The 12,270-nt window shown below is 43.1% G+C and overlaps 1 protein-coding gene across 1 annotated transcript; it reads right to left on the bottom strand.

Annotated features, from left to right (window-relative positions):
- Positions 1–3,062: 3,062 nt before the first annotated feature.
- SETD9 (SET domain containing 9) lies at positions 3,063–10,655 on the bottom strand. The gene is made up of 6 exons (XM_058827407.1): positions 10,536–10,655; positions 9,489–9,853; positions 7,710–7,833; positions 6,646–6,761; positions 5,418–5,523; positions 3,063–3,209 (listed from the first exon to the last, which is right to left on the bottom strand). Exons 1-6 carry the CDS (start codon positions 10,619–10,621, stop codon positions 3,122–3,124), a joined length of 885 nt encoding a protein of 294 aa, XP_058683390.1. The 5' UTR covers positions 10,622–10,655; the 3' UTR covers positions 3,063–3,121.
- Positions 10,656–12,270: the final 1,615 nt, after the last annotated feature.

Raw genomic sequence — 12,270 nt, forward strand, 5'->3', positions numbered from 1 at the left:
AACCTCATCTGTTGTCTTGACTTCTAGTTCCAGGGCACCTGTTGTAGCAGGTGCTAATCCTAATTGTTTTCAGGAGGAAGAACCTTCCTCCTGGTACATGCAGTGACCTTTTTCCAGCCTTCATCTTCAACAAACCTTTGGCTAATTACCTTGCAGGATTCTCACTCCATCAGCTTCTCCACTACCATGGAGGTTTGAGACTCCCTGAGAGTCTTGAGAGCGTAGCATCTCTGTAAATAACTGGTCAATCTCACTCATTCACTCAAATACTACATAACTTGTTCACTTCTTCCTCTGCTCCTTTACCTGGTGACACATCTTTTCAGCCACAGCACACCTTCTGCAAAAGAACTGTTTGTTGGCCCAGCCTGAGAGGCATCAGACACTTCTGGCAGTCTGTGACCTGGAGAGATACATCTGTCATCAGCAGGTCTGGCTGGCTGGAGGCCTCTGACATGGCTGGGCCAGGGACTCCAGCAGCTGCAGGGGAATGAGCTCTGTGGTGCAGCAACACCACAACTGAAGCTTATGCTAATATTAGCTTACACTAATGAGACTGGGGCTGAAAGGATCTTTTCAGGGCTCTTCTCTACCAGATACTGAGTCTGTTTATCTGCCTCTATTGATGCCCTCTAGATGGCCAAAGGAGCCCTTCCTGGTCATCCTGCTGTGCCATGTTCCTGTTCACTGCTGTCTTGGATTACTCATGCTCCTTAGAGCTGATGAAATCTGCCACACTGTTCCCGGCAAAGAGTCTGCCGAGGGTTTCTGGGTCCAGATGGGGCTTGGGGCTGCCGCTCAAGTGTTGCTGAGCTGGGAATCCCATGATGCTAGCATGATCTAACACTCACCCCCAAACCTACCCAATCACTGCTGCTGCCTCACTGACTGACTTGTTTAGTCAACAAATTGCAAGGCAGCAAACACTACAAGCATAAACCCTGGCTATCAGTTTGATAAAACACTTTCTCTACTAGTTCTTGGATTTCTCTTCCCTCTCTGTAGGGGAAAGTAATTTTAAGCACCCATTAAGTCTTGTCCCTCTGACAGGGGAGGAGGCCAGGATACCCCAGCAGAAATGTTATTTTCTTACTCCTTTCGTGTCGAGCCATGGGCCCACTCCTGCCCTGCAGCATGGCTGCTTATCCCCCACCCGCTCCTTTACTGTGGCTGGCACACACCTGTCTGCTGCGCCAACAGGCCTGACATTCGCAGTTGTTTTAGCTGGCAGAACCCCACCACTCCCTCTTGCTGCAGCTCCTGACATGGTCTCCTGTCTTGCCAGGTGAGCTGCAGAACTGGCATGGAGAGGAGCACGCAGCAGGGAGCAGAGCAGCCTGGCAGGCAGTGAGATGTTGAGCAAGTACAGCGTCACCCTTATGTGCAAAATAGAATTGTCCTAAAGCGCAGCTTTGTAAGGCCCAGGGAATCAAATCAGCAACTCTGGCACCACCTATGGCCTTCCTGCATTGGCTCACCATGGCACTTCTATGAGCTGTTTTCTATGAGCCGTTTCATCTCACTGCAATAGAAGAAAACAAAACAGCAAAGAAGGCCTGGGGTGATGGTGGTGGTACTGTTCTTAGATCAGCTCATGGGAGGGTCTGATGAGCAAATGCAGCTTTAAGAGCAAGGAAAAAGGGACAAATGAGCAGCAGCACACACCCACCAGCCCATCCACTCCTTTCCTGCTGTCTTCCTTCCAGAGTGCCATGGGAGCTGCCTAGGGAACCACAGACCCTACACCAGGAATACAAGTGCCCTTGACATCCAGCTTCCTCCACAGATCAAGAGATCTCAATAACCTCATAGAGAGCTGGGGAGAAGAGTCAGCTCGGGAGAGCAGGGATCCTCAGAGTCATGGAGGATGGTCACCCCCTTCAGCAGACTGGTGATTACTGCTCTGATCCCTTACCAAGCAGTGAAGACAACAAAGAATGTCACTAGAAGTTGCCCTGAGCATCACCATAAAACATGCTGAGCCATGATGCCACTGTCCTTGAGCTTTGCTGGTTAACTCCTGCTGAAATAGCCAGCCTTCTCTGGCAGTGAAGGACTCATGAATGTGACAGGCAAGGTTCAGGCCTGGAAGCAGACCAAGCAGACACCACAAAGCTTTGCATTCTGAAAAGGAGGTAATGCCCCAGCAGCTAAGCAGGGCACCCTGGCTGCCCCAGTCACTACCCAATTTGTTAAAGCGCTGCATTTCTCAACTCCTCCTCTCTCATGAGCTTATGCCAACCACAAATTTATTGGGAGGCTTGCTTGAACTTTTGCAGTGAATGCTGGTTTCATCTTTCTGAAAGCAGTTCGCAGACAGCAGCAAAAACTAATGTGGGAATAGCTGGCCCTGTTTATACCAGCAACTGATTAATGAAGTCCTCTTGCAGAATAAAAGCAATAGAAGTTGCCACATGCCAGGAAACTTTCAGTGAATCACTGGAATCAGGATGAGGCTTCAAGGCACACAGGTTTCCTCCCAACCCAGGACAGACACAGCTGAAGCAAGTGGCTCAAGACGGCCTCAAGACGACAGTGCACTGTGCAGGCACAGCTGAGGGGCCCATCAGCATGGTTCCAAAATGGGCTTCATACAAGATTAGGAAAAATGCCTGCACTGCTGTGTTTTTTAAAAGCTAATACCAACTTCAAGAAAACCAGAAAAAGACCTAGTAACTGTGAACTATGAGGATTAGCATTATATATTATTATACAGTTCAAGAGGAAAGTTATTCTTATGAGCTGTGTCCATTTTAAGCAGAGGCAATGAAATGGAAAAATACTGTGACAGTCCCAGTTACAGACAACTGTGCAATCTAGTAGATTAAATGGTATGTCCAGAAATTAGGTTTTAATTTTATGATCTACCTTACGGACAGGTGAACACCAATATGTAGAAATATCAACAGCAGCAGACAGCCGAGAACCTAATGATACAAATGGTTCAATCTTCATCTGTGCATCAAATGCAGACTATTTTAAGAGAAATTCAAGCCTACAGCTTTTCGCTCTGGATGGTAAAACTACAGCTCCCCCTTACACAAAAATGATGACGAAGTACATACTGAAACAATGTACATATTTTATTGACACAGACTTCTTCAGTTTTGAATCTATTAATTCAGCTGACAACAGTGTAGTAATTTGAAAAAAGTTCTTCTCCTTGCTTGATGTCTCTGAGAGTGACAAGAACTACACACCTCAAGTGGCTGTAAAAGAAGAAGAAGCAAAACATGTGAAAGCGAACAGTTACATTTTCCTTTGAATTGTTTTCAATTCTTCATTTCAAGAAGCTAAAGCAGTGGCCTTGCCTAGGTTAGTTTTGAGTAATATGTGCAATGCAGGGCAGGGAACATGGAAAAACAACACTTGAAGACAGACAGCAAATATAAGCAAAACCAATATAATTACCAAAACCCCACCACCTATGTGAGTATGCAAAAAATGTTTCCACTCAATTGTTCCACACAATCATTCAGAGTAGAAAAGAGTTAGTCAAGACTGCAAGAGACACTTAGACAGGAGCAGAAGCTACAGCAAAGTTCATGCAGCAGAAGCCACTCCTGTGAACACGCCTGTCCATAGGTGCCAGCTGGCTAAAGCTCTCTTAAGGCCCACCACCACCCAGGAACACAGCACCTAACTGCACCAGAAACCTGCTGCCATCTGCAGCAATGGGTCAATTATCACACAACCACTAGGTTTGGAAGAGACCTTTAAGACCATTGAGTCCAACGCATGCCCCAGCACCTCAACTAAACCACGGCACCAAGTTTTTTCAGTTTTTAATCCAGTCTTTCTTTAAACGCATCCAGGGATGGTGACTCCACCATCTCCCTGCACAGACAATTCCAGTACTTTATCACTCTTTCCGTACAAAACTCCTTCCTTATATCCAACCTGTATTTCCCTTGGCACAGCTAAAGACTGTGTCCTCTCATTCTGTCAGTTGTTGTCTGGAGAAAGAGACCAACCCCCATCCGACCACAACCACCTTTCAGGGAGTTGTAGAGTGATAAAGTCACCTCTGAGCCCCCTTTTCTCCAGGCTAAACACCCCGAGCTCTCTCAGCCACCTGAAATCAGGGGCTGGCAGGCAGTTTATCACAGAGAAATGCAGAAACCCACCCCTCTAAAATTTGTTTTAGTAAAGGACCATGCCTTAAAGCTGAAGTATGTTCTCTAGGAAGTATGGTCTCTAGGAAGGAGAGTACACGCTTTGGATACTGGTGAACCAGGAAGTGAAAAACAGCATCAACCCAAGTCTCTACTATTATAAGTTTAGTGGGAGGCCAGTTTGAAAAATACAAAACAAGGTAAGTTAAGTGTTGAGAACTCCTTCATAAGACACAAAAATGTCTAGAAACCAGATAATTTATGTTGTCAGCATCGTATACATCGGTACTGAAACAAGTACCTAGAAGCAGATGGGATCTTTCATCTGGGGCTGTACACTGGGAGAAATGATGATCAGAAGATGGTATTTTCTTGGACAGATTCCAAGCAAGAGAAAAATTGCCCCTTCCTGAAGTAGTCCCATAGTTTATGGGCTTTTGCGCTTCAAGTACAACATCCAGGCTTCCTGAGAATTTAGTCCTATTGCTTATTTTATTAGCATTACCTAATTATCTGCAGATTCCGAGTGCATCTTTAACCTTGACTCAACGAACTCCAAGTTTAATCAGAAAAGCCGCTTTTCCAATAGGAACTGTAACTTTATCCAGTGAAATTTCAGAGTACTTAAATAACTCTAGAATTACATTCAAAGTTCAGATGATCTGCTCTAAAATTCTTATACATCCTTGAAATGAAGATTATCTGAGAAAGATTTCCAAGTGCTCAAATTTCTGAGAAAAAAGGTATACTTTCAAGTCATAACCAGGATGTTGTAATTTTACTAATTATACTGTAACTATAAGTTTATGCCTTTATATTGCACAGTATTTCACTTGTCTCAATACAATTTTAAGTTTCTTCTTGCAAATTCATCTGCTTATTTGTCACCTAATCAGAAGACATGGAGAAGAGAGTAAGAAGCCTAAATTCTGAATTATCTCAGAAGGGCTTTAGTCAAGGCTGAAACAGATTTGAGATATATACTGAAAAGCCTCAGCACTGTAAGACAAAGTACAATTAGTGCTTTATGGGATTCAGAAGAATTGCACTATAGTGCAACAACTGCTTGTAAAACTTGTCTTCAGAGCTAATTTCATTTATGAAAATGTGGAAAAAGGAATTAAGAGAGTCTTGTAATTAAAATTAGTCTATTCAGAGAGGTAACTCTCCCATACAGTTGCACACATTTGTGTAACTCATCTTCACATGATTTGTTATTTTTCAACCATGGCTGTCTTTTCTTTACACATGCAATATGCCTTGTATCATAGAAATCTATGAGCTCTTTCATTTGCTGCCAACCTCTCTATGTCATGGCTGTAGACGATGTTTGGAAGATACTGTTTCAGTTCTACTGGAAAATGTCCTGGCACATCAAACTCTTGATAACACACATTTGCTGCTTTTTCTAGGAATAAAAAAAAAAGTTATTAGGTAGGATTTAGAGATATGTAAAAACATCAAATGTACTGTTACAGAAGAACCAGATGCTTCATCAAGCCTGAAAACCATTCCGCTGTTGGGAGGTATTGCACTCCTCTGAAGGACTATTTTGAACTACACAAGAGGTATGCATCAATGCTTTGCCCAGTTACCAACACATCTACAAAGAGTAGTAGTGCCTGTACATGTACATGCTCAACAAAAAGTTGCTTAGTGCCTGCGGTAGCTTATAGAACTGCTAAATGTCCCAGTGTTTGCTTTTACAATTTAAAAAAAAAATTTAAAAAAATTGAAAAATATTTTTGCCTGGTGGCAGAACATGTCAGAAACACAGGCTGGGAGAAAACCACTTACATTGACATGACGACTGGAAGAAAGAGTTCTATGGGACAGCCTTGTATCTCTGTGCCAACCCTTGGTCTGCTCCTCCAGCAACCTTTCTGAATGCTGCTTAGAGGGGAATCTTTAGTGTAATGCAGGCTATGAAAGCCGCTTAGAAGCTGAGTATCAATTAAACTTTCTGTACAGTACAACTGTTCCCATGAATTACTTAAGATCAACAGTGACACAGAATAAGTAGTTCCCTTCTTCAGCTCCAAGAAATGAGATTAAAACAACAGTTCCTTAGATTTGTGCATATATGTAAGGAAGTCTAAAGAAGGTCTTACAGTTCAAAGTGAGCCGTGATAAAATCTTACGGTACATGTCACTATCTGTAGTTTTCTCATGAAGCCTCCTGGAACCATACTGGGAAACTTGATCTGCAACTCTCTGCTGTCTTAGTCTGGTGATATTTTGCCAGATATCTTTACCCACCATGTCACTTTTGGGGTGTATGCCTTTCATTCCACATACCAGGATGGAAACTGGGGCATCAGTGAGAAAACGTGTATTTGAAGTGTTGCTGCACAGAAGGATTCTAACTCTCAGCTGTGACAAAAAGCCTCAGAAATGTTTTACTCCCTAAGTGCCTGTTTTAAACAGTACTACTGCACCCCAAGATCAATTACCTATTTTCTGTTACCTTCAAAATAATTTATATCCATAAAGCCAAACTCATACTTTGAAAATTTACCTGGCAACTTACCATGTGAGCAGTTGTTGACATACTGTCCCACTGCCAGTGGGTTTTGCGGGGTGGCTGTGAGCCAGCTCTTGTCACTCATTTGCAAAGGGCCAAGTTGATCTCTTCTGCTGCAAGACCTGAAATGCCCAACAGTGTTAGCATGGATCATGCCTCCTGCACCTAATAGGTTATCTTTCTCTGTAGGAACAGCCACAGTCACTACATAAAGTTACAGCTGCCCAACCCATCTGGGGTGGCGGACATGTGCATAGACCAATACCTCTCACTGCTCTGTGGTGTCCTTCAGACTCTGGTGGAAGCATCTGCAGAAAACCACCACACACTCTTCTACAAATCAACATCTAATGCTGCTACCATTACAGAAGTGTCAACACCTTTCACTCATCTCTAAAAATGCAAAGACTTATTACAATATTAGTTTTAAACTCATTCCAGAAATTAAAATCTGGTTTTAGTTGGTATTAATAGTCAAACTAGGTATTATTTTTTATCATTGTCTTAGCTCTTTTCACATCATATTTAAACACAAATTGCAACAAATTATATTTTAAGGAAAATTGACCAGTTAGCTGTGTCAGGGGAAGTTCAGACTGGACATTATGAAAAGATTCTTCACTGAGAGGGTGGCCAGTCACAGGGCTCCTCTGGGGAATGGTCACAGCACCAAGTCTGCCACAGTTCAAGGAGCAAGTACATGATGCTCTTAGTGATACAGTTCAGTTTCAGGTAGCTCCACAAGGAACAGGGAGTTTGACTTAGTAAAGTAAGCACATTAGAGTAACAGCTCAGAAACGATTCAATGCTTTTACACTACATCCTGCTCTAGTAGAACTATTTTCTGTACAGGAAAGTATCTACATCAATATGCATCTCACTGGTCCTACAGATGGAGACACAAGTACATGCTGGGTCACATCCAGCATCTCTCACTCTTGTGCTGTTCCCATTATGAGCAACACACAGATGGATGACAATCATGTACAATTCAGGGTAAGAAACAGGGAACTGAGGAGTATTCCTGTTTTAAATAAGATGAGTGACAATCCTCTATTTATTTTGCTTACCTGTACACTGATCTTGACAGTCCTTTATCATTCCCATCAATAAGGACACCATCAATGCACCTAAAAATAAAGGGATTGCCAAGAGACTGGAAAAAGATGGGCTCATGCTTTCTGTATACTGTACCTGTTGCAAGACAGATATTATTTCAGAAGTAAGTTAACTGTCAGAATGGGCTTTCAGTCCCCTCCACACAGAAACTCAAAGCGCAGACAGTGGGTGGAAGTCCCCTCTCACTTAGTGACATTGACATCTGGAAACCTACAAGCTTTCAAGCAACTTTCTGGGATGCAAAAAATCCCCTCTCAACTAAATGAGCTGATATAGTCCAAAGAGAGAAACCTCACAAGAAATCATAGAAGGCCTGAACCGAGTATCTTTAGGAGAGGTAGATAAAGCCCCACAGCCAACTAGTGCGCTTCAGAGATTAAAACATCCCATGGTATTCGTTCAGGAAAACACAGTTTAAGATACCAAGCTGTTTTGTTAGTACTGAGTCAGGACTCTGAAAAACATACACGGATTCAGCAAAGAATCTGAAACATATCTCTCCGTTACCTCAGGGATTTTGTTAGGTCCAGGAGATGGAAAATGACAAACCAAGAAAAAATGATTTCAGCACACTGTTTCCCAAATCTAAGGAAAGGATTTAACCTGCCACTTCAAAGCACAAGAAAGCAACAGCTGACTGGTTTGCCACTTTTCATGAAATTGCTGTACTGCATCCCTCACACCCACTACATCTTCAGCACCTCTCTGCAGAAATCATGCACTGCAGTCTCACAAGAAGCCAGGCAAAGGCCACAGGCAATCTGGGGTCCCTTTACACAGGGTTTCATCCCCAGACCGGCAGGTTCCTTCACTACCCTGGAAAGTTATTTCAGTAGCCAATCCTCTTGTTTTTCTGTAAGAGCTCCTACAGAAGACTCTGCATGAGCCTATGCTCACATCTAGTATCTGCCTGAAATTTGAATTAAGCTGCAAAAGTAGTAGGCTCTCTTGCTGTCACTTGACAGTTAGTCAGTTCATGAGTAATTAATGGCAATGGCCAGGCACTCCAAAAAACACACTCCACCGCCCAGTGAATGCTTGGGCTGCTCCAATCCTGCACTGCTGGCAGAAGACAGAGACCACAGGAGATGATTTTGCTGGCAGATGAAACAGAAAAAAACCCAAAGCAACTCAGCAGAGCTGCTAGCTTGGCCATACTGACAGAATTACAAATATTTTTAAGAAATGTATGCAAATACAGTTCCAAGAAATCAGGAATAGAGAAGTATTGATTCTTCCAAACATACCTCATGGAATAAAGCTCTGCTAAATGAAGGTTTTATTTTCATTCTCCATTTTTTACTTCTGTACTTTGAAGAATCTCATGCAATTGTCTACTAACCTCTGTGGAGATCTCAAAACTTCATTTTTCAGATCCTGAACCAAAACAGAAACCCTCAAGGAATTAAACTGTACTGCTGATCTACTTTAAATTTCTCCCTTGCATTTACATTTCAAGAATCCGGAAAAAGCAGCTGCTAGAAAACCAGGCTTTAAGTACTAAATTTTTTTTATAAACAAAATTATCCTTCCCAATATTGGTTTTTTTGTATTTCCAAAAGAACTCTTGTCAGTTTATAAATATTTTCATGCAGCCTAACTAGTGATTTTGTTAAGGAATGACAGAAAGAAAACCCATAAAATAAAAATTAGTGCATATCTTTGGCATTCCATGATCAGGTGGTTAGAAGTCCCATCTAACTTAATCAAAAATAAGAACATTCCATTACCAGGATACATAGATACAACCGTCCCTTTCGGTACAAAGCCTCTGGTAACAAAGACTCCAGTTCCAGCAGACACCAGGGAACTTCGGTCTCTGCTAACAGTGAACCCAAGTGTGTTAAACAAAACTTCCTCAGGACTAAATAGGTGCTGACTCTGACAGTTACAAGAATTTACTTTTGACCGCTTCTGCTCCACAGTAAGTAATTCCAGATATTGACACTTGACTTCTGGAAGTAAGGCCAGAATATCTGCTTGTCTACTGAAGTCATTTATGAACAGAGCTTTAAATGTTTTGAGTAGTGTTTCAAAGACATCTTCATCAGCAATAATTTTGTCTTGACAGTTTTCAGGAACATATCGAAGGGTTCTGTAAAGAAAAAAAAAAATACTTAAAAATTAACAACATATATTACTTTATTTTCTAAATAGAGAGGAGACACTTTGCAACACCAGTAACTTCAATACACTATTGTTTTAGAAAACCCCAAACTTTATTCAGCTTGTTCTAGCTAAAGCCACTGTTTTTAACACCAAAAAAGACTGCTTAGTTAAAACCAGTAACTGTTCTACTATACATCATCTCTGTGTATTTACCATGAGCAGGTTAAACCCTACTGAGCTCAGTGAAAACAGCACCGAAAATGAAACATAATTATCATGTTTATTAAAAAAAATAAAGTACAAAGAGTTCATTACACTTCAAATGAGGCGAGACAAATATTGCACAGGCAAAGAAAGTTTAAATTTTTTACTTATTTTGTTACTTATAACCATGTCACAATAATTTAAATTCAAACACTACTTTTACAATCAAAATAGGGCATACACATCTTACCAACAAGAAATTGTCTGTCTGTCTGTCTATCTATCTATCTTCAACATTAAACACCATTTTAAAGTATCTAAGAATTTCATGCCAGCCAAGGGGCGACCAATGCTGAAGCACGTCTGAGTGACAAACCCGAGTGAGCTCCTGCGGCACAGCAGACCAACCCGGCGAGGGGCAGCGGGGTCTAGGCTGGGGCCCGGGACCTCTCCCCGCGCCTCACCTGCGCTGGCGGCGGAGGTTGAGGGCGAGCCAGGGCACGAAGCGGTACTTGTAGGAGCCCCAGCGCCGCCGCAGCTCCCGCAGCATGGCCGCCGCTCCCTCCCGGCCCCGGCACCACCCACCCCGGCGAGCCGCGCCCGCGCGAACTGGGATAACCAATCAGCGCTCCGGACACACGCCGGCGCGTTTGTGTTCTGAGCTGCCATTGGCTGCGAGCGGCCGGCGGGGCGCCGAGCCGCAGCCGGGCTGGGAGGGGGGAGCCGCCGGGGCCGAGGGTGAGGCGCTTGCGCTCCGCGGTAACGACGCGCAATACCCAGAACTGCAGGCACCGGGAGTGAAAACGTATAGCTCCTGGGTGCACACTTACAGACGTAACTACACACACATCTCTCGGAACAATGTTACACTGCACCTTCTGTGTTGTGCTGAACAATCCAAAAAGACAAGATCACATTTAAGGGTGGTTTAAAAATTACCTAGAAGCGGCTATTTAAGACCACTCCTAACACTGTTAGATCACCTCTCCGAAATCATCCACTGCCTGCTTCTATCGATACTAAGGACTGTTAGTGCCTCAGATGGTCACAGAACGGATTAGGTCGGAAAAGACCCCTCAGACCAGGTCCAACCTTCGACGAAACACCACTGTCTCATTGCTCAATCTTCCCTTAAACATCTACAGGGACAGTGACTCCAATACCTCCCTGGGTGGGGAGGCCAGCCAGGGCCAGCCCATTCCAATGTTTAATCACCCTCCCTGTGAGGAAATCCCTCCTAATAACCAACCTGAACCTCCTGCGCAGCAGCTGAAGGCCACGTCCTCACGTCCTGCTGCCTGGGAGAAGAGGCCAACCCGCACCTGGCTCCAACCTCCTTTCAGGCAGGTCACATCTGAACCTCTTTTTCTCCAAGCTGAGACCATCCCCAACCCTCAGCTGCTCCTCTTAAGACTTGTCCTCCAGAGTTGTGATCCATGTCATAAAAAGAGTGGCTCAGTTACAGACATGAGACCTGTTACACTTCCGTCCACACTTTTAACTAGTATTTGACTGTGATAACAAAGAGACATGAGTTGTACTATGTAGCATCATAAGCTTCTGTAGATTTAAAGGTGCTTCCCACTGACTGATGTACAGCAATCAGCAGCATTGAAGTATATTAATGAAGATTGAGGGGATATACTACAAATCATGAGCATTTACAAACAGGGCCATAAGCCATTCTGCTGCCACATTCTACCATCACTTATCTCTAAGGTAATTAAAAAAAAAATCTAGTGAGGAAAACAATCACTCAGCAATTGGTCTTCAAAAATTAGCAAGTCGTTCTCTACAAACACTACAGGTGTAAAGATAAGGGTACTGTTATCGCTGGCCACTGCTGTCCTTTGCCTGCTTGGATACCTAGTTTCATAAAACTTTTATCTTTGGATGCTGCTCCTCATCTGCAGCTCAGCTTAACACTGCCAATGAACTGGGAAAATAAGAACATGTATGCATGTATTTTACTTTGGAAAGCAGTTAAAAAAATATGAAGCACTTGAGAATTGGTTTTTGAGTAAACAGAGAAATCAGACCTCATAACAGTCCAAGGGCTTACACTGCCTCCTCTGGACCTGAAATTTTTTCAAGGGTTTGGGAATTTGAGACGGGTCCACCAAAGCGATGTAACTGTCAGAATTAACTTCCCATCTCAGAACTTTACAAATACTTAAAACCTGTGCCCATAGTCACTTC

Source organism: Poecile atricapillus, chromosome Z, assembly GCF_030490865.1.
Source record: "Poecile atricapillus isolate bPoeAtr1 chromosome Z, bPoeAtr1.hap1, whole genome shotgun sequence".
NCBI lineage: Eukaryota > Metazoa > Chordata > Aves > Passeriformes > Paridae > Poecile > Poecile atricapillus.